General features: G+C 44.3%; 2 protein-coding genes across 2 annotated transcripts in view; one reads left to right on the forward strand and one right to left on the reverse strand.

Moving 5' to 3' along the window:
- LOC142765689 (uncharacterized) overlaps positions 1–10,578 on the forward strand; it is a 109,045-nt gene extending 98,467 nt beyond the window's left edge. The window contains exon 6 of the mRNA XM_075867131.1: positions 1,994–10,578. Coding sequence (XP_075723246.1) covers positions 1,994–2,159 — 166 coding nt within the window. The 3' untranslated portion in view covers positions 2,160–10,578. The remainder of the gene's footprint in view (positions 1–1,993) is intronic.
- A 4,984-nt stretch (positions 10,579–15,562) lies between these two features.
- LOC119168291 (uncharacterized) lies at positions 15,563–20,095 on the reverse strand. The gene is made up of 3 exons (XM_037419694.2): positions 19,709–20,095; positions 18,345–18,857; positions 15,563–15,907 (listed from the first exon to the last, which is right to left on the reverse strand). The coding sequence occupies exons 1-3, from the start codon at positions 19,915–19,917 to the stop codon at positions 15,751–15,753; spliced, it is 879 nt and encodes a 292-aa protein (XP_037275591.2). The 5' UTR covers positions 19,918–20,095; the 3' UTR covers positions 15,563–15,750.
- Between the last annotated feature and the right edge of the window lie 745 nt (positions 20,096–20,840).

Below are 20,840 nucleotides of genomic sequence, written 5' to 3' on the forward strand. Positions count from 1 at the left end.
GCGCTGTTACTTCTGCCTCAGGAATGTGTACCAACTAATTGCGATACCTTATCTCTTTCACACAATCAATATGCAAAAGAATAAAGTATTAAACTCCACACTTCTGCACAACTGTGCGGAAGTATTATTTATTTATTCACGGGAAATAGATATCCCAGTAAGTCTGGTCATCGCACCACCACGTCAGCGGCATTTCTTTGGAATTTTTTCCCCTTCATGATTCCTGTTGCACGTGTTGGCTTCCGTACAGTGGTCACGTGATGTTTATTTACTTATGAAGGCCCTTTATGAAGCTGCGGAAATATGGTACGCAAATGGGGTTCGGTTACCGTACCAACACCATAAAAGCTTTTTTCGTGTCAGGCCTCCTTGTGTTCTGTCAGCCTACGCATAGATAACGAGGTGCCTTATGTCCGAGGGGACGCACTGTCACTGGAAAGGTGGAGCGCTACAGTACTGCTCTACCGTATTTGCGTACCGTACTTCTGTAGCTTCCTGAACGGTTCCATTAACGTAAGGATAAGAAATCCAGTGGGAAGCCACAGTCGATGTGTTCTCAATGAGTTCAGCTAACGGACTGTCCACTTCGCTCACCGCTGATAGGCTAGAGCTCGACGGGCACCGCGCCCCCTAGTGTTCGCTTCTTCTTTCGCGGCGTCGTCGCGGCGTAACGGAGCTTTCACACTTTCACAACTGTTGACAGAAAATGATGAAAGAACCGCAGCGCTTGAACGCAGTGAACGCAAGCATCAGAGATCCGCTCTGGGCAGCGCGAATCGAGAAGGCCGTGCATTAGGCCAGATTAAGTGATCGTGTTTGCCCTTTCATTAGGATGTGACATCCCGTTGAACGCGTCTAGCTCTGGGGCTCGGTAACGTATTCCCCCTGCACCGTTCGCAAGCATGTGGAATGCAAGGTGTTCTTTGATTCTACATTTCACCAACTTTGTGCTGTGCTAGTCATAGTTTCCTAAAATTAACTGTAGGTGACTCTAGCGCGCTTGAGGATGTATATATTCCCGTGTTTCATTTTTGTCTCGAATGAAGAATCGCCGTGAACTTCATGAGCCGACTTCAATTGGTGATCCGGCCTAAAAAGAAGCGTAGGTGCTTAACCTTTGCTAAATTTTGTTTCGCAGCAAAGCGGCTCCAGCCCACGTTGAGCTAGACGAAGCCTAAAGAGTGGAGTTTAGACATATCCGCACACTACTCATCCTTCCCGTACTGGGTGAAGCACCGCGCGTTGCACCTGCCATAGACACTAGCGCCAGTGTCGTCTAGTGGGTTTGTAATAAACTGGGATGCTGGTACCATGGCCTCCGAGATGGCGGGCGCTCGGCAGAAATCCGCCGTGCACCCGCCATCTCGGAGGCCATGCTGGTACGACGACCGACTGGATGTGCGTGCGCGGCCAGTGCGGCGCGCCGATCCAAGAGGCCGTGCTGCTACGATGCGTCGATTCGATGGACTCACGAGCGCGTTGACGTAATGGCTGGCCGCTTTTTAGGGCAATTGAGCGTGCTCCGCCGAAATGGAAATGTTCGTTAGTAGGACGCCTTGAGAGAAATCTTCCCATGGAAAATCTTTTATGCCGTCATACATGCTTGAGTACGTTTATCGTGGGGAAATTAAGAAGGAAAAGTACTAAAAGTACCCAGGCCTGTACCATAAGCATAACCGACTTAAAATAATGATAAAAATTGAATCGGGCAGAAGCCAAAAGCTAAGTTTCATGATGAAATAAGGGAAAATGACATAAGAAAAAAGGGAAAGCAAATAAAAGTAAATGTCAGAAAAAAAGGAAGATAATTTTGTTTTCATTGAATGAGTTGGTGACTTTTTTGGTTGAGCTGGTGGCTTCTTGGGTGACTTGATCTCATTTTCCGGGGGTTCTTCAGGCAGATGGCAGAATCTAGTCACGAGCGGTTGCCAGGAACTATATCCCGGTGGTGTCCCGTTAAGAGAGCTGACCTCGCTGACGCCATGTTTTCCAGGTACATGGACGACACGGTGCTCAACGGTGGGGACGACTTGGCCGCCGCCTACAACGCCGCCTACGAAGTGGGCCGCACCCACGGCGGCGAGGGTTGCCGCATCAAGTACAACTCTTGTCCCATGACCGTCGTGGACCTGGTGAGCCTGTCCGCCAACTTCGGCTGAACAGGCCCTCCGCGGGGTGGCGCGACGCGAGCGCGGATGCCTCGGTGACCCGTTTCGTGCAGTCTGCAGTCTCTGGTCTGCGCCCGTCTTACTACAACGGGTCAGATCGAAGGTGCATGTGTCTTGCGTCGCGTCGTTGAAGAGTCGGAAGCGATAGAGTGCCTAAATTTGCGGTGATGCGATGGGGCTTAGCGGATGTGCTCCACATATCGTGTGTTTTGTGGTCAGTCTTAATTTTCGAAAGTGTGTTTGCGTCTTGCCTCCTCTCCTTTCCCTTCCTTTTACTCTCAACCTGCCTCTCACTCCGAAGAAAGAACACGAATTTTTTTAATTGTAAAAGTTTTGTTAAACACGTTTCAGTGTTACCTTGATTTTTAGGCAGTGTTTTTGTCAAATGTCCCTATCCTTTATCCTCTCTCTCTCTCTCCGCCATAACAAAGAAAAAAATGAAAAAAAAAATCGTACATAACTACGGAAGCTTGTCTTGTAAGTGCTCGAGTTGAATATACCAAAATGTATCTGTTCTTTTGTTTTTTTTTGTCTTTTAAACTTCCCGTTTCAAATTGAAAAAGCTATTTTGTTAAACATGTTCTCGTGTTACATTAGTTTGCAGGCTGTGTATGAGTCAACTGTTGCTATCCCCTCCCCCTTCTCTTCCCCAAATAACAAAGCAACAAAACAAAAAAAAGTCTTAGCTATCCACGCAAGCTTTTTTTGTAAGAGCTCGTGTGGAATTGTGCAAAACGAAACAGTTTTTTTTTTTGTTGAAGATGCGTGTTATGTCGTGTCTATCTAAACTTTTTTTTAATTCTAAAAGCTATTCTGTTGAACACATTCTATAGTTATATTGATTTTAAGGATGAGTTTGCATCAAATGTTGCTACCCTCTCCCTCCCACCTTTCCCCACCATAACAACAAAAAATTTCTAGATAAAAACGGAAGTTTTTCTTGTAGGAGTTTGCGTGGAATATGACAAAAAAGTAACCGCGGGATGTAAAGGCATGTTTTTTTTAGAAGCTGGGATGCTATTTTCCATGCTTGCTTTCTTCTTTAAATGAAAATACTGTTAAACACGTTCTAGTGTTATATTTATTTCCAGGCTGTGTTTGCGTGCAATGTTGCTATCCTCTCCCCACTATAACAATAAAAAAAACGAAAAAAATCGTAGATAACCACGGAAGCTTTTCTTGTAGGAGGTTGTGTGGCATATAACAAAATAAACTGTCGGGTGTAAAAGACTTTTTTTTGTAGACGCTTGGATGTCATTTTTATGTTTGCTTTTCTTTTAAAGTGAAAAGCTATTAAAGACGTTCTAGTGTTATATTAATTTCCAGGCTGTGTTTGCGTCGAATTTCGCTATCCTCTCCCCCCCTCTCCCAACCATAACAAAGAAAAAAAAACAAAAAAAAATTGTAGATAACAACGGAACCTTTACTTGTAGGAGGTTGTGTGAAACGTAACAAAAAATAACTGCGGCATTCAAAACATTGTTTTTTTTCCTTCGTAGAATCTGGAATATCATTATCCATGCCTGCTTTTTTTAATAAAAAAGCTGTTAAAACACGTTCTCGTGTTGTATTAATTTCCAGGCTGTGTTTGCGTCAAATTTTGCTATCCTCTCCCCTCCCTCTCCACACCATAACAAAGGAAAAAAACGAAAAAAAATCGTAGATAACGACGAAACCTTTTCTTGTAGGAGGTTGTGTGCAACGTAACAAAAAATTACCGCAGCGTGCAAAAGAACCTTTTTCTCCTTCGTAGAAGCTGCGATATATTTATCTATGGCTGCCTTTTTTAATGAAAAAGCTGTTAAACACGTTCTAGTGTTTTACTAATTTCCAGGCTGTGTTTGCGTCAAATTTCGCTATCCTCTCCTCTCCCTCTCCGCACCATAACAAAGAAAAAAAAATCGAAAAAAAAATCGTAGATAACAACGGAACCTTTTCTTGTAGGAGGTTGTGTGAAATATAACAAAAAGTAACTGCCGGGTGTAAAAGACTTTCCGTGTTTTTTTTTTTCGTAAGCGCTAGGATGTAATTTTCCATGCTTGTTTTTAAAGGAAGAAGCTGTTAAACACGTTCTAGTGTTGTACTAATTTCCAGGCTGTCTTTGCGTCAAATTTTCCTATCCTCTTCCCTCCCTCTCCCCACCATAACAAAGAAAAAAAAACGAAAAAAAATCGTAGATAACAACGGAACCTTTACTTGTAGGAGGTTGTGTGAAACGTAACAAAAAATAACTGCGGCATTCAAAAGATTGTTTTTTTTCCTTCGTAGAATCTGGAATATCATTATCCATGCCTGCTTTTTTTAATGAAAAAGCTGTTAAAACACGTTCTAGTGTTTTACTAATTTCCAGGCTGTGTTTGCGTCAAATTTCGCTATCCTCTCCTCTCCCTCTCCGCACCATAAAAAAGGAAAAAAAATTGAAAAAAAAAATCGTAGATAACAACGGAACCTTTTCTTGTAGGAGGTTGTGTGAAATATAACAAAAAGTAACTGCCGGGTGTAAAAGACTTTCCGTGTTTTTTTTTTTCGTAAGCGCTAGGATGTAATTTTCCATGCTTGTTTTTAAAGGAAGAAGCTGTGAAACACGTTCTAGTGTTGTACTAATTTCCAGGCTGTCTTTGCGTCAAATTTTCCTATCCTCTTCCCTCCCTCTCCCCACCATAACAAAGAAAAAAAAAACGAAAAAAAATCGTAGATAACAACGGAACCTTTACTTGTAGGAGGTTGTGTGAAACGTAACAAAAAATAACTGCGGCATTCAAAAGATTGTTTTTTTTCCTTCGTAGAATCTGGAATATCATTATCCATGCCTGCTTTTTTTAATGAAAAAGCTGTTAAAACACGTTCTAGTGTTTTACTAATTTCCAGGCTGTGTTTGCGTCAAATTTCGCTATCCTCTCCTCTCCCTCTCCGCACCATAAAAAAGGAAAAAAAATTGAAAAAAAAATCGTAGATAACAACGGAACCTTTTCTTGTAGGAGGTTGTGTGAAATATAACAAAAAGTAACTGCCGGGTGTAAAAGACTTTCCGTGTTTTTTTTTTCGTAAGCGCTAGGATGTAATTTTCCATGCTTGTTTTTAAAGGAAGAAGCTGTGAAACACGTTCTAGTGTTGTACTAATTTCCAGGCTGTCTTTGCGTCAAATTTTCCTATCCTCTTCCCTCCCTCTCCCCACCATAACAAAGAAAAAAAAAACGAAAAAAAATCGTAGATAACAACGGAACCTTTACTTGTAGGAGGTTGTGTGAAACGTAACAAAAAATAACTGCGGCATTCAAAAGATTGTTTTTTTTCCTTCGTAGAATCTGGAATATCATTATCCATGCCTGCTTTTTTTAATAAAAAAGCTGTTAAAACACGTTCTCGTGTTGTATTAATTTCCAGGCTGTGTTTGCGTCAAATTTTGCTATCCTCTCCCCTCCCTCTCCACACCATAACAAAGGAAAAAAACGAAAAAAAATCGTAGATAACGACGAAACCTTTTCTTGTAGGAGGTTGTGTGCAACGTAACAAAAAATTACCGCAGCGTGCAAAAGAACCTTTTTCTCCTTCGTAGAAGCTGCGATATATTTATCTATGGCTGCCTTTTTTAATGAAAAAGCTGTTAAACACGTTCTAGTGTTGTACTAATTTCCAGGCTGTCTTTGCGTCAAATTTTCCTATCCTCTTCCCTCCCTCTCCCCACCATAACAAAGAAAAAAAAACAAAAAAAAATCGTAGATAACAACGGAACCTTTACTTGTAGGAGGTTGTGTGAAACGTAACAAAAAATAACTGCGGCATTCAAAACATTGTTTTTTTTCCTTCGTAGAATCTGGAATATCATTATCCATGCCTGCTTTTTTTAATAAAAAAGCTGTTAAAACACGTTCTCGTGTTGTATTAATTTCCAGGCTGTGTTTGCGTCAAATTTTGCTATCCTCTCCCCTCCCTCTCCACACCATAACAAAGGAAAAAAACGAAAAAAAATCGTAGATAACGACGAAACCTTTTCTTGTAGGAGGTTGTGTGCAACGTAACAAAAAATTACCGCAGCGTGCAAAAGAACCTTTTTCTCCTTCGTAGAAGCTGCGATATATTTATCTATGGCTGCCTTTTTTAATGAAAAAGCTGTTAAACACGTTCTAGTGTTTTACTAATTTCCAGGCTGTGTTTGCGTCAAATTTCGCTATCCTCTCCTCTCCCTCTCCGCACCATAACAAAGAAAAAAAAATCGAAAAAAAAAATCGTAAATAACAACGGAACCTTTTCTTGTAGGAGGTTGTGTGAAATATAACAAAAAGTAACTGCCGGGTGTAAAAGACTTTCCGTGTTTTTTTTTTCGTAAGCGCTAGGATGTAATTTTCCATGCTTGTTTTTAAAGGAAGAAGCTGTTAAACACGTTCTAGTGTTGTACTAATTTCCAGGCTGTCTTTGCGTCAAATTTTCCTATCCTCTTCCCTCCCTCTCCCCACCATAACAAAGAAAAAAAAACGAAAAAAAATCGTAGATAACAACGGAACCTTTACTTGTAGGAGGTTGTGTGAAACGTAACAAAAAATAACTGCGGCATTCAAAAGATTGTTTTTTTTTCCTTCGTAGAATCTGGAATATCATTATCCATGCCTGCTTTTTTTAATGAAAAAGCTGTTAAAACACGTTCTAGTGTTTTACTAATTTCCAGGCTGTGTTTGCGTCAAATTTCGCTATCCTCTCCTCTCCCTCTCCGCACCATAACAAAGAAAAAAAAATCGAAAAAAAAAATCGTAAATAACAACGGAACCTTTTCTTGTAGGAGGTTGTGTGAAATATAACAAAAAGTAACTGCCGGGTGTAAAAGACTTTCCGTGTTTTTTTTTTTTCGTAAGCGCTAGGATGTAATTTTCCATGCTTGTTTTTAAAGGAAGAAGCTGTTAAACACGTTCTAGTGTTGTACTAATTTCCAGGCTGTCTTTGCGTCAAATTTTCCTATCCTCTTCCCTCCCTCTCCCCACCATAACAAAGAAAAAAAAACGAAAAAAAATCGTAGATAACAACGGAACCTTTACTTGTAGGAGGTTGTGTGAAACGTAACAAAAAATAACTGCGGCATTCAAAAGATTGTTTTTTTTTCCTTCGTAGAATCTGGAATATCATTATCCATGCCTGCTTTTTTTAATGAAAAAGCTGTTAAAACACGTTCTAGTGTTTTACTAATTTCCAGGCTGTGTTTGCGTCAAATTTCGCTATCCTCTCCTCTCCCTCTCCGCACCATAAAAAAGGAAAAAAAATTGAAAAAAAAAATCGTAGATAACAACGGAACCTTTTCTTGTAGGAGGTTGTGTGAAATATAACAAAAAGTAACTGCCGGGTGTAAAAGACTTTCCGTGTTTTTTTTTTCGTAAGCGCTAGGATGTAATTTTCCATGCTTGTTTTTAAAGGAAGAAGCTGTGAAACACGTTCTAGTGTTGTACTAATTTCCAGGCTGTCTTTGCGTCAAATTTTCCTATCCTCTTCCCTCCCTCTCCCCACCATAACAAAGAAAAAAAAACGAAAAAAAATCGTAGATAACAACGGAACCTTTACTTGTAGGAGGTTGTGTGAAACGTAACAAAAAATAACTGCGGCATTCAAAAGATTGTTTTTTTTCCTTCGTAGAATCTGGAATATCATTATCCATGCCTGCTTTTTTTAATGAAAAAGCTGTTAAAACACGTTCTAGTGTTTTACTAATTTCCAGGCTGTGTTTGCGTCAAATTTCGCTATCCTCTCCTCTCCCTCTCCGCACCATAAAAAAGGAAAAAAAATTGAAAAAAAAATCGTAGATAACAACGGAACCTTTTCTTGTAGGAGGTTGTGTGAAATATAACAAAAAGTAACTGCCGGGTGTAAAAGACTTTCCGTGTTTTTTTTTTTTCGTAAGCGCTAGGATGTAATTTTCCATGCTTGTTTTTAAAGGAAGAAGCTGTTAAACACGTTCTAGTGTTGTACTAATTTCCAGGCTGTCTTTGCGTCAAATTTTCCTATCCTCTTCCCTCCCTCTCCCCACCATAACAAAGAAAAAAAAACGAAAAAAAATCGTAGATAACAACGGAACCTTTACTTGTAGGAGGTTGTGTGAAACGTAACAAAAAATAACTGCGGCATTCAAAAGATTGTTTTTTTTTTCCTTTGTAGAATCTGGAATATCATTATCCATGCCTGCTTTTTTTAATGAAAAAGCTGTTAAAACACGTTCTAGTGTTTTACTAATTTCCAGGCTGTGTTTGCGTCAAATTTCGCTATCCTCTCCTCTCCTTCTCCGCACCATAAAAAAGAAAAAAAATTGAAAAAAAAATCGTAGATAACGGAACCTTTTCTTGTAGGAGGTTGTGTGAAATATAACGAAAAGTAACTGCCGGGTGTAAAAGACTTTCCGTGTTTTTTTTCGTAAGCGCTAGGATGTAATTTTCCATGCTTGTTTTTAAAGGAAGAAGTTGTTAAACACGTTCTAGTGTTGTACTAATTTCCAGGTTGTCTTTGCGTCAAATTTTCCTATCCTCTTCCCTCCCTCTCCCCACCATAACAAAGAAAACAAAAACGAAAAAAATACGTAGATAACAACGGAACCATATCTTGTAGGAGGTTGTGTGAAACGTAACAAAAGGTAACTGCGGCATGTGAAAGATTGTTTTTTTTCCTTCGTAGAAGCTAGGATATCATTATCCATGCCTGCTTTTTTAATGAAATTGCTGTTAAACACGTTCTAGTGTTTTACAAATTTCCAGGCTGTGTTTGCGTCAAATTTTGCTATCCTCTCCCCTCCGTCTCCCCACCATAACAAAGAAAAACACCGAAAAAAATCGCAGATAACAATTGAACCTTTACTTGTTGGAGGTTATGTGAAACGTAACAAAAAGTAACTGCGGCGTGTAAAAGAATGTTTTTTTTCCTTTGTAGAAGCTGCGATATCCTTATCCATGCTTGCTTTTTTTAATGAAAAGGTGGTTAAAACACGTTTTCGTGTTGTATTAATTTCCAGGCTGTGTTTGCGTCAAATTTTGCTATCCTCTCCCCTCCCTCTCCACACCATAACAAAGAAAAAAAACGAAAAAAAATCGTAGGTAACGACGAAACCTTTTCTTGTAGGAGGTTGTGTGCAACGTAACAAAAATTACCGCAGCATGCAAAAGAACCTTTTTTTTCCTTCGTAGAAGCTGCGATATATTTATCAATGGCTGCTTTTTAAATGAAAAAGCTGTTAAACACGTTCTCGTGTTTTACTAATTTCCAGGCTGTGTTTGCGTCAAATTTCGCTATCCTCTCCTCTCCCTCTCTGCACCATAACAAAAAAAAAAAAACGAAAAAAATCGTAGATAAGAACGGAACCTTTTCTTGTAGGAGGTTGTGTGAAACGTAACAAAAAGTAACTGCGGCATTCAAAAGAATGTTTTTTTCCTCCGTAGAAGCTGGAATATCATTATCCATACCTGCTTTTTTTAATGAAAAATTTGTTAAACTCATTCTAGTGTCGTACTAATTTCCAGGCTGTGTTTGCGTCAAATTTTGCTATCCTCTCCCCTTCCTCTCCCCACCATAACAAAGAAAAAAACGAAAAAAAATCATAGATAATAACGGAACCTTTTCTTGTAGGAGGTTGCGTGGAATATAACAAAAAGTAACAGCAAGATGTAAAACTGTTTTTTTTTTTTTCGTAGAAGCTGGGCATTCTCCGGGTTTGCTTTTTTTTTTCCTAAGGAAGAAGCTGTTAAACACGCTCTAGTGTATATTAATTTCCACGCTGCGTTTGCCTGCAGTGTTGCAATCCTCTCCCCCCCATCTCCTCATCATAACAAAGAAAAAAAAACTTTAAAAATCGTACATAACCACGGAAGCTTTTCTTGCATTAGATCGTTTGGAATATAGCAAAACGTAACTGCGGTGTAACTGCTGTGTAACCAATAATGCAGCGCGTAAAGTATGTGAGACGCGGGACAAGGGCAGGGACAATGACAAGTGCTGTCCTGTGTTTCACATTCTTTACGCGCTACGCTATCGGTTATGTATTACCAAGACGCCCAACTTCAGACGCTAGCGGTTTTCAGGCTGTGTTTGCGGCAAATGTTGCTATCCTCTTCTCTCTTTCGCCCTCTTCTCCACCATAAGAAAGAAAACAAGAACGATAAAAGAAACGCATTCGATCGAAATCCCTGGTTCTCAGCAGGAACTGCTCCTGTCGTCTGTTTCTGTTAAAAAAATGATAGGAATGGATTGTTGTAGGCTGTTCAGTTTTTTATATAGTACGCTTGCTCTTTTGTGTGGCACATGCTAATTTGTATTTGTAAATGCCCCATGCATCACATCGAATTTATTCGCTCATCAAGGTTGCCTCACTGTGTTAAGTTACACACGCCAATGCTTCCACTCCTCGTGTGTATGTACATAGGGCAAATAAAGTATATTTCAACTCATACGTATCTAATCATACCAGAGACACCAGGGCGATCCTAGGCTTGGATATAAAAAAAGCGTTTGATAATGTCCGCCATGATTCTATTTTAGATGCGATCTCAAGTCTCAACCTAGGTTCCTCATTTCATGCGTTTGTCAGATCCTTCCTGTGTGGTCGAAAAGCCATACTTAAAGTTGGAGATCTAGAATCGGATGTGCAAGCGCTGGGAAATAGGGGCACCCCGCAGGGATCTGTTCTATCACCCTTACTTTTTAACATCGTCATGGCTGGTCTCTCGAGGCAGCTTTCTGGAATTTCAGATGTTGGTCATACAATTTATGCCGATGATATCACCATTTGGTGTAGAGGAGGAAGTGATGGCACTGTAGAGGCGGCCCTGCAAGAGGCCATCGACACTACCGAGAGTTTTCTGGAAGACACAGGCCTTTCTTGCTCTCCGGAAAAGTCTGAGCTTCTCCTCTATAAACCGGTCAGGAGGGGCCGTCGACCGCGAGGCTGGGTGCCGCCCCTAGAAAATGACATCCACTTACGTACCAAAAGTGGACGATCAATCCCCAAAGTCGCTTCCATTCGGATCTTAGGTATGACGCTAGAAGCAACGGGCACCAACACCATCACGATTAAAAGGTTGGAAAAAAAGACAGACAGTGTTATTAGGCTCATAAGACGGGTGGCTAACCGAAGGACAGGACTATCAGAGGACAACTTGGTCAGGCTTATACATGCTTTTCTGCTGTGTCATTTTGCATATGTGGCGGCAATGCATGTCTGGAAGAGAATGGAAAGGGACAAGCTTAATGCAATGATCAGGAGAGCTGTAAAGAATGCCCTTGGGCTCCCCAACTACACCCACACCAATCGTCTCCTGCAGTTGGGAATTCATAATACATTGGAGGAAATTGCGGAAGCACAAGAAAGAACACAGGTAATTAGGCTGTCTGGCTCAAAAGCGGGGAGGATGATTCTCGCAGAAATGGGTATTCCACCAGCTCAGATTGAGGCTCTGTACCAAGGGTTGACGAGGGATCAGAAGGAAAACATCATTGTCTCGCCTGCCCCGCGGAACATGCATCCCCAACGTAATGTTGGAAGGAGGAGAGCGCGCGCTCGGGCCCTTCTTCGCCAAGTTGCGGATCTTGACGGGGGGGCCTGTTTCGTGGACGCGGCGCAATATGATGGCCAGAGAGACCGATTCACGGTAGTGGCAATCAACCACAAAGGCATTACAATTAATGCGGCGTCGGTATGCGCCAGAACTGCCAATGCAGCTGAGCAGGTTGCCATCGCCTTGGCTCTTTTAGATCAGCGTAATGAACACATATTTAGCGATTCTAGAGCTGCCATTCGTGCCTTCAGTGTTGGAGCTGTGTGCAAAGAGGCCAAAAACATACTCGGTGATAAGTTGCTTACAACCCATACCATTACATGGTTCCCAGCTCATATGGGAAACATGGACGGAGGGATCATAAATCTCAATGAGTTGGCCCACTCCAGGGCGCGAGGGTTAGCTGTCCGCGGCCATGGAGGACCTTTGGGTCGAACTGGAGATTTCGTAAACAGGGATCCGCCAACTACATATAATGAAATAACCCAACATTTCGCTATGGATAGGAGAATCTTTCCACCTCCACATGCGAAGCTAAATAGAGCGCAGGCGCTTACATTGCGATTACTTCAAACAGAAACGTACCCTAACCCTGCCTTTCTTCACAAGCTTTATCCTGATGTTTATTTAACCAACTCGTGTACAAAATGTGGCGGTTTAGCCACCTTACACCACATGCTCTGGGAGTGCCCTTCGGTACGTGGCACCGATACAGCATCGTCCAGAAAGTGGGACTCCGCTCTCCGGAGTCCAGACATAACATCGCAACTTTGGGCTGTCCAGAGGGCCCACGATGCGGCGCTAGGGCTCGGCCTTACTGTCCCATCGTGGGAGCGGCCCGCCGTGTGCTAGGGCGCACGCCTTCGGACTTGTCAATAAAGTTTTTCCAAACCAAACTCATACGTATCGACCATAAAACTTGTGTTATCAGCCGTGTAGTGTACACTTCACGGCTTGGTACTCAACGTTCCGAACACAGAACTTCTTCCAACAACTTCTTCATGACGCAATACACCGGTGTCTCCAGGTACTCTAAGACAGACGCAGTACACAAGGAAAACCGTCCTGTGTTGTGTCCGTGTTCGCTTAGGGCGACTTCTAGGATGAACGAAGTCTAACTAGCCCTTATATCTCTGCTCGTTGTAGCGAAAGTGGTTAAAATCATGGGCGTGTACCCTCGAGGGGGGGGGGGGGGGGCTTCTTTTCCGTAATCATCCAAGAGGGCGGACGCAGCCAGCTTCACGGAATGGCATAGTAGGGAGGGGGATGTGCTACGAGTCGGGACGAGTTGTGTGCAAGGTCAGCCGTTGACTTAATTGGGAGGAAGGCGCTGCGACGGACATTCGACCCCCCCCCCCCCCCCCCTGATGGCGAAACCACCCTGCGTATACGCCTACGGTTGAAATTGTATTACACGAATGAAACCACACCAGTATGCCATTGCTGCCAGTATGTCAGTGCCATTACTGGCTCCTTCGGATTTACCCGGGACACTGCCGAATTTCGATTGAGCTTCGCGATCGCGTACGGTCATATATTTTGGATTCCGATTTCATGCGAAGTAGTTTGTACAGAATCTTATTTTATTGCATCGAGTCAAACGTCGAGAGCTGGACCGACTTTGTGTACGTTTTTAGTGGCCGTCACATAGTCGTGACGTTCAAGAAGGGCAACAGCCTGCGTTTTTAAGGGGGGTGGGGGCGGGGTGGGTTAGTGCCCGATAAACCGAATGTAAAAAGCAACACACTACACTGATGGCGGGGAACAGGGCATCAGCCGTCGGTAATCTGATCGGCAGTAAGGAACGTAGGCATTTACACATGCGGCCTCAAACATTCGAGCCTCGTCGCTGACGGCTGCGTGTGTTTTTGAATAAACTTCACTGTTCGTGTTTGAACGCTCAAGCCGGTCAGAAGATTCTAAACACATCTGGAAGCTTCGCAGACATTCGGGCGTGGTTTGTGCAAGACAGTGCTTACAAGCGCGACGGACCGTTTACGTGAGAGTACCGAAAAAAAAAAAAGAAAGCCCGCCTGGCAATATAGCTTTTTTTTATGGAGGGGGGGGGGGGAGCACTTGCTGAAGTCATTTGCTGTTTAAGGAAGCAACAATCTAGGGGGTGAAGGGGCTTCTACGCATTCAGTAATAAAGAATGTACATACATCCCCAAAAGAAATGTGCGCATGGAACCGTTTGGCTATAGGTGTGGCTATGTGGGCTGCGTAAGCACGTAAAAGGTTACAAGTAGTGACGTTTGGGGGGGTGTTTAAGTGCTATCCTTAGTGTTACACAACCTCTTGTGCAGCTTGTGAAATCGCGTTTCTCCTGCGAATAAATGCCGAGTCGAAGTTATGCGCGCCCCACCACGGTGGTCTATATACTGGCTAAGGTACTCGGCTGCTGACCCGCAGGTCCCGGGATCGAAGCCCGGCTGCGGCGGCTGCATTTCCGATGGAGGCGGGAATGTTGTATAGGCCCGTGTGCTCAGATTTGGGTGCACGTTAAAGAACCCCAGGTGGTCGAAATTTCCGGAGCCCTCCGCTACGGCGTCTCTCATAATCTTAGTGGTTTCAGGTTGTTAAACACCACATATCAATAAGCGTTTTTAATAAACATTGTTGCGAGCAGTGGCTGTCCCATCTTGACCTGTCCTGGTGTTTTTTTCGTGCGCTATAAAACTATAGTATGAAGTACCAACAAGCCGACACAGTCTACCTTGTCTGTTTTTTTTTTTGCGCTAACCAATGTCAACAGTTTACACCCCCTTTGCTTCTGGATCGATCATGGCGTTACCAAGTTCGTCGACTACACTGGCGCCCAAAGGGTATCCTAAGGTCCGAGGCGATCTCGGTAATCACCACCGAACACAGATGTCAGTTTTATCAAAATGAACTGCTCGCTAAGGTGTGACGATGTGCTTTTCGTAACAGGTGGTTCCTTGTCGGGACGCTTGCGATTGCGCAATGGTTGCCCATAGCTCAAAGTCAAGTGATACGTAATATTCCTTAACATTGTTACGCCGACAACGAACACTGAGACCACAGCCGACTTAACCGTGATGTCATTCCAATATAGGGTGCTTTTCGAAGGCAGCTCTAAGCATTTGCGTAAATTCGGTTAGTCAATACGCACAGGGGCTGGGATCCATTGCGGCTATAATCGTGACTTACGATTATTTCGTCCCTCTGATTTTTCCTTCACCATGGGAACGCTGCCGACGCCGGGACTCCTTTTTCTACGACTAACTCCCGTATTCACACATGCTCATCGACTCGACTTTCACCCTTCGCTTGACAGAGTTGAGCACTGCGCCCCCACTCGGCTGAAAATGACGCTGCGCTGCGCAAGAGTTGCAGCAGACTATAGCTGATATGCAGTGACTTGCCGTACCTAGAGATGGTGCCATCGGCTTTCTCAAGTGAATGCGAAGCATTGAGTGAAGGGAGGTTCAAGAATACGGGGGTCAAACTCCTTCCTACACGCGATCGTGTTAACATTTCCAAACTGTGCTGTCGCCTTTTCTCGGTAGATACGAAGGGTAAATCTCCTGTAGGCTCATGCCCGCTTTTCATGGGCTGTGGCATGCCGGGAAAGGGCCCCGCCTGACTGAAGAGAACTTGAACAGTGCAAAACGACGGAGACATAACGCTCAGAACAGGACTGGTGATTTGCTTGTAACTGGAGTTAGCAGTAATGTGTCAGTCCCAGAAGAGGAAGGAAAGGCAGGGCAATCAACCAGATGCGCGGCCGGTTCGCTATCCTACGCTTGGGCAAGGGGAATGAGGGATGAAAAGATAAGAGAAACAGAAACGCCGACATGCGGTATACGTCATCATTGCTATAACGATGTACGCTCAAAGCGGAAAGCAACACAGGGGAGAAGAGTAGCCCTTGGCGTTTATTGAAAAGCAAGCAACGAAACGACACCACCCTGCGTTTCTTTCAAAAAATGACACGTGGTCTTTTCCGTCTTGCTTAGTCGATTGCGCAGATGAATCGATGAGTCATTTCATTCGAAGACAATGAAGAAGTGTCTTTTTTTTTTTGCGTTCGGGCTCGAAAGCTCGCTACTGTCCGTAGCGGAAACTGTAGTGTCGCTGGAAGAGCGGCCCGATCGGATGACGACACGACGAGATGCGACCTCGGCAGCCTCCGTAGCGGCGGCCGTGTCGAGCTACGGCGGCGTAGTGTGCAGCTGCAGAGTTGGTGTCCCACATTGGGTACCTGCGAGAAAGAATATATTCGACAAACATTTCGATCCACCGTAGGTATTTTAGCAGGTAAAGTGTCGTGCTAATAATAAAGCTCGATCACCGATCACAGTCGGATTTTTTTAATGTAAAAAAAAACACGACTGATGGGAAGCGAGTGAATTACCCGTGCACCATTTTCAATGTGCCACGCATGCTATTAACAACCCAATAGGTACGGCCCTTATAAGTACTGGAGTCGCGCTGCCAGGTATTGGAACATTCCAGGGGGTTTGATTAGCTGTAGTTAACTGTAATGACAATAAAACTGGGATTTGATTACCGGTCTCGTCGGCTGCTCTTTGATGGGGGTGGTATGCTAGTTCACCCGTGCGCTTAAAGTCGTATGCGCTTTCAAGAACACCACTTGGTCGAAACTTATCCGCAGCACCCCCGCCCCTCCTCTACTTCGGCGTGGCTCACAATCACATCGTTGTTTTAGCCCGTGAAACCTGCGTGTCTACCTCCTCGTTGCGGTCCGGGCCCGCGTCCAAGTGCGGGGTCCAACACGTGTTTTGCATTCTGTAACGCCAGCGGCCGAAAGCGGCAACCCCATGGGATTGACGCGAGTAGGTTGCAGCTCCGGGATGTCCGAGCACGCTCTAGAGTCTTCCTTTAATTCCCCCACCTCTTCCCCCCTTTATGCCTGATCAACAATAAAGTTGTTTCCCTCATTCAGCCCGTGAAACCAAGTAATCATTACAAGCAATCTTTTCAGTTTTGTGAACATTTCTTTTTTATTCGCTCGAAAGTGTTCCCACAAAGTGTCGTGGCCTTTATCATGCGAAAACTATATAGACAAGTATATCGACAAAATGGTTATCTTTTCAGAACAAGGGCTATACCAATATGTCTTTTCAGGGTCATGTTTGTTCTTTGCTACAGCTATATTTCAGCCATCTTATCGCAAGAGTGAACTTTCGTGTTTTTCTTTTCTTTCTTTTTTTTTAATGTTGATTTCTTCATAAGCACGTTGCCTTCTTTAGCTATTCACGCTTTCTGTACTCGACTCGAAATTCTCCAAAACTTGTACAAGACAAGCAATTATCATTTATATTTATCTCCTGTTATTGCGCGTAAAATCTCGTGCTGTTTACAATCGGGCAAAGCAAACTAGATTCACAGACACGTTTTACATCGGCATGTTTCTAACTTCCCCATGACTGATTAGATGCAGCACCGCACGCGTCTGCGATTTTAGTGCATACATTTTTTTTTTTTGCCTTCCCCAGTGACCATATGACATCCCTCTCTCTTAGATAATCGTCATAAGTTTAGTTAGAGTGTCAAAGGGCACGATCTGTTAAATCGAATCGCGATCGAATTTCTCGGTCAATAAATGCCATAAATGGTCGAAAAATTCTGAACCGATGACGTTATATCACGAGAGAGAGCAGTGCACGAGCAGAAGTCTGAAGAGCAGCCGCAGAATCGTCTGCTCGAAGTGGAACAGACGATTCGACAAGTCGCTAAAGCTTCATCTTTAAAACAGTGTAAACAACACAACAATAATAACATTCCTTTGCGGGAATGACCTACAATATGATTATTCGGCACGCCGCAGTTTAGACCTCCGGGTAATTTCGACCATTTCGCGTTGCTTAACGTGCGCTGATATCGGACAGCACACGATTCACTATAGCCTTTCACCTCCACCGAAAATGCGACCACCGCGGCCATGATGGAACCCGCACCCGGTACCGTAATCACGTTGTATACCGTCGTGGCCGACCCTAACGGCACAAGGACGAAAGAAGAAGCGAAGCAGAGCTCGCTCACTATGTCTTCATGCCTTCGTCCGTGTGTTGTTTCCTGTGTACTTAAGACGCACCTGCGTTACAATTTCGAAAACGCAACAGTACATGGTTGATTGAAAATATTTCGTTATCTAACACGGCATTCTCGAGAAACGCCGACTTGAATTGGAAGAAAAGACACTTAATGCTATCCTATCAAGAATGATTCGTCACGCTGATAGCGCCGTTCGTGGGAACACGGGACGCTCGGCGATAACGCAAGTCGCGATAGATGGACGACTATCGTTGTGGTCCGGTAAGAAGCCCTATAGGATGCCTTTTTCCAAAAAAATTCCTGAGACCCTCAAGGCTCATTCGAAACGGGAAGTTTATTCAATGAACTTTTTTTTTCGGCGATGAACGTCCATTTTATTATGTGTGTTATTACGTCACTTGTAGTTCGGCGCGGTGCTGTTAACCTCGAACCCGTACGTTTCGCACCAGCCCACCTGGACTATTCATGTGACGCCAGCGTACATGCCGTTTTGTCGCGCCATGTACAGCTTCGCCGGATGCTTCCGGAGACAGACGAACCGAATTCAAGTCCAGAGAAATGTTACTGCTTTGACAGCGTAACAAAATGGCCGCCTCGTGCCAAGACAGAAAAGGACGTACCTGAAGAAGCGGTCCACTTTGACGCCTAGGGTGCCGTAGCGAAGCGGGTAACGGGCCATCTCGCAGATGAGGTACGAAACGCAGTTGTCGACGTCGTTCAACCGCACCAGGTTCAAGTGGCGGCGGACTCGGGCCCGCGCTTCGTCGTCGATCGGTCGAGACACCTGACTGGGGTCGAAGTAGAAGCGGTACTTCACACCGTTCACGGTGTTTACGAAACTGGTGCCGTCGTGTTTCCACGGTGACGTATTCTTACTTCCCGAGGCGGTGTTATTAGCGACGGGACGAAGTGTGCTCGTGCTCGTTGACGAGTCGCCCGCGGGCGTCGTTGTAGCATTTATCGACAATTTCAGCTCGTCCGTTGCCGACGGAGTCGACATTGTGGTCGTCGTTGGTGGCTTCGCCGTGGATGCGACAGAGGTGAGTCGTGTTGACGATGGCCGCTTGCTCGAAGGCTTTACCGAATCCACGATTTGGGAGACGTCGGGATTGCGAATCAGCATTGTGTAGTATCTGAAAAAAAAAAAAGACGTTAGTTCTTCAAAACCGAGATGCTAACTTTCGGTACAGCTTTATGAAAATGCTACAACGCTGTTGTCAGAAAAAGGCGACATAACACGATCTTAGCTCTGTTTCGTTATATGTTCTTCGCCCTGAGAAAGAATTGTGCGGATATCAAAGCAACTGTTTTAGAAATAAAAAAATGAGCAACTTTGAGGCAAGACGAATTAAGAACGGCAGGCACGCAATGCTATAGTCACTTCGTCGCGTCTGACGCACCGCCAGATTAAGTTCCAGTAATGTGCAGAGATCAACACAGTAGTACTGCAATATGCTGTAGAAATCAATACAAGACTAGTTTAAGGTTAATCAGCAGTAGTTATTTAGCTCAGGTTATCAGGAAATGTAGCCAACGTTTAGACAAGTTGTTTACGGAATACCGGGCTACTGGACGACGGCACCGACATATCGTGACGCTTGTTCGTTTTCACTTAGTACCCTTGAGGAGAACAAGTTTAAAAAGGCTACTCATTCCCTATTTGGCCGAGATCTTGCACCGGCAAAAAAGGAGGATACACCTATCTGGCCTCTCACGCTTTATAACTGCGGTATGCGGCATAACGCTAACTCAAAGTTTGTGGACAAACAACAACACTCGAACGGGAAAAAAAAAACTGCCTTGAGGTTTCTGCCTTCACCAGGACAAGTCGACTGAACTGGCTCCGATGACATTTTCAGTTTAACGTATGTTCATCAATACGCTGCTCAGCATAACGGCATCTCTCATTCTTTTCAGAAGTAGACTAGACGAAAAGAATTCGCAACTCTGGCGAAAGCACGTTACGAAGCAAGTTGAAAAAAACCTGTTGAGCTCCGCGAGTACGACTGGGTCGTTCATGAGGGTCACCAGGCTCTGAGTAGCGGTGGCCAAGCGGTTGACGAAGCGCTCCTCGTTGTTGGCCGTGCCGAAGATGCGCCTCCTGATCCACGAGAGCGGCGAGTTGCCCGGGAACGGCTCGTGGGCGCCGCAGCAGTGGAACAGAAGCATGACGAGGCACATTTTCGCATTCATGGCTGCCCCTTTCGAGCGAGCCTTACGGGTGCGCGGCTAGGCGGGTTGTGAGTGCCGAGGCTTTTTTTCCTCTCCGTGATTATGACGCCGCGGCCAATCGCCTCGCATCGCGATACGTTCCCAAGGCGGGAGGTCACACTGCGAGGGCCCGACGCGAGCACATATGCAAAACATTGCTGCCAAAAAAAAAGGGGGGGGGGACCATTATCAGTCTCAACACGTGACCAGGACGTAAGCGAAGTCACACAAACATTCTTGACCAATCAGCTGTCTATCAGAGGTCCCGTGTGGGGCCGATACAACGCGTGGGAAAGATTGAAGGAGTGACTTCGCGGAACGTTAACGTATCAAGCTTATAATATAGAAGCGCAAAAAAGGCAAGAACAAAGTACACAACATGAGAGCGTCCACATACATCAGCCATCCATCTTTGGTCATGTCGGCCCGTGAAGTGGTGGTGGTGGTAGTGGTTAGAAGATAAGGAAAGGCACCTAATTTCTGCAACCCGGTCGGGAGCCCGGCGCAGTGCCTGTGTGAAGTGAAGCTATTCGAGGAAAGCAGGTAGCTGGTGGGCGGAAAGGGGAAAGGGTTGACTCCTTGTTCATCATCAGCATATTTGGCTTGTCCAAACTGTGCGCATGCGTGGGCATCAGACAAGCGTCGGGTTTATGTATCTACTTTCTGTTGCAGTAATGAAGCCTTCTTTCTGAGCAAAGAGCTCATGTGGTACACTTTGTCTTTGTCCTTTTTGTGCATCTAATATGTAAGAATGTAAGCATGAACCAATACCAACAAGCGGCGGTTGCATTTCTGATGGAGGCGGAAATGTTGTGGGCCCGTGTGCTCAGATTTGGGTGGAAGGTAAAGAACCCCAGGTGGTCAAAATTTTTGGAACATTCCACTACGGCGTCTCTTATAATCAT

This window comes from Rhipicephalus microplus, chromosome 6 (genome assembly GCF_043290135.1).
Source record: "Rhipicephalus microplus isolate Deutch F79 chromosome 6, USDA_Rmic, whole genome shotgun sequence".
NCBI classification, from domain to species: domain Eukaryota; kingdom Metazoa; phylum Arthropoda; class Arachnida; order Ixodida; family Ixodidae; genus Rhipicephalus; species Rhipicephalus microplus.

Coding starts and splice junctions, on each gene's coding strand:
- LOC119168291 (XM_037419694.2), bottom strand. CDS start 19,917: ATGAATGCGAAAATGTGCCTCGTCATGCTTCTGTTCCACTGCTGCGGC. Junction 18,858..19,708: donor GTACTCGCGGAGCTCAACAG/GTTTTTTTCAAC, acceptor TTTTTTTTTCAG/ATACTACACAATGCTGATTC. Junction 15,908..18,344: donor AAAGTGGACCGCTTCTTCAG/GTACGTCCTTTT, acceptor TCTTTCTCGCAG/GTACCCAATGTGGGACACCA.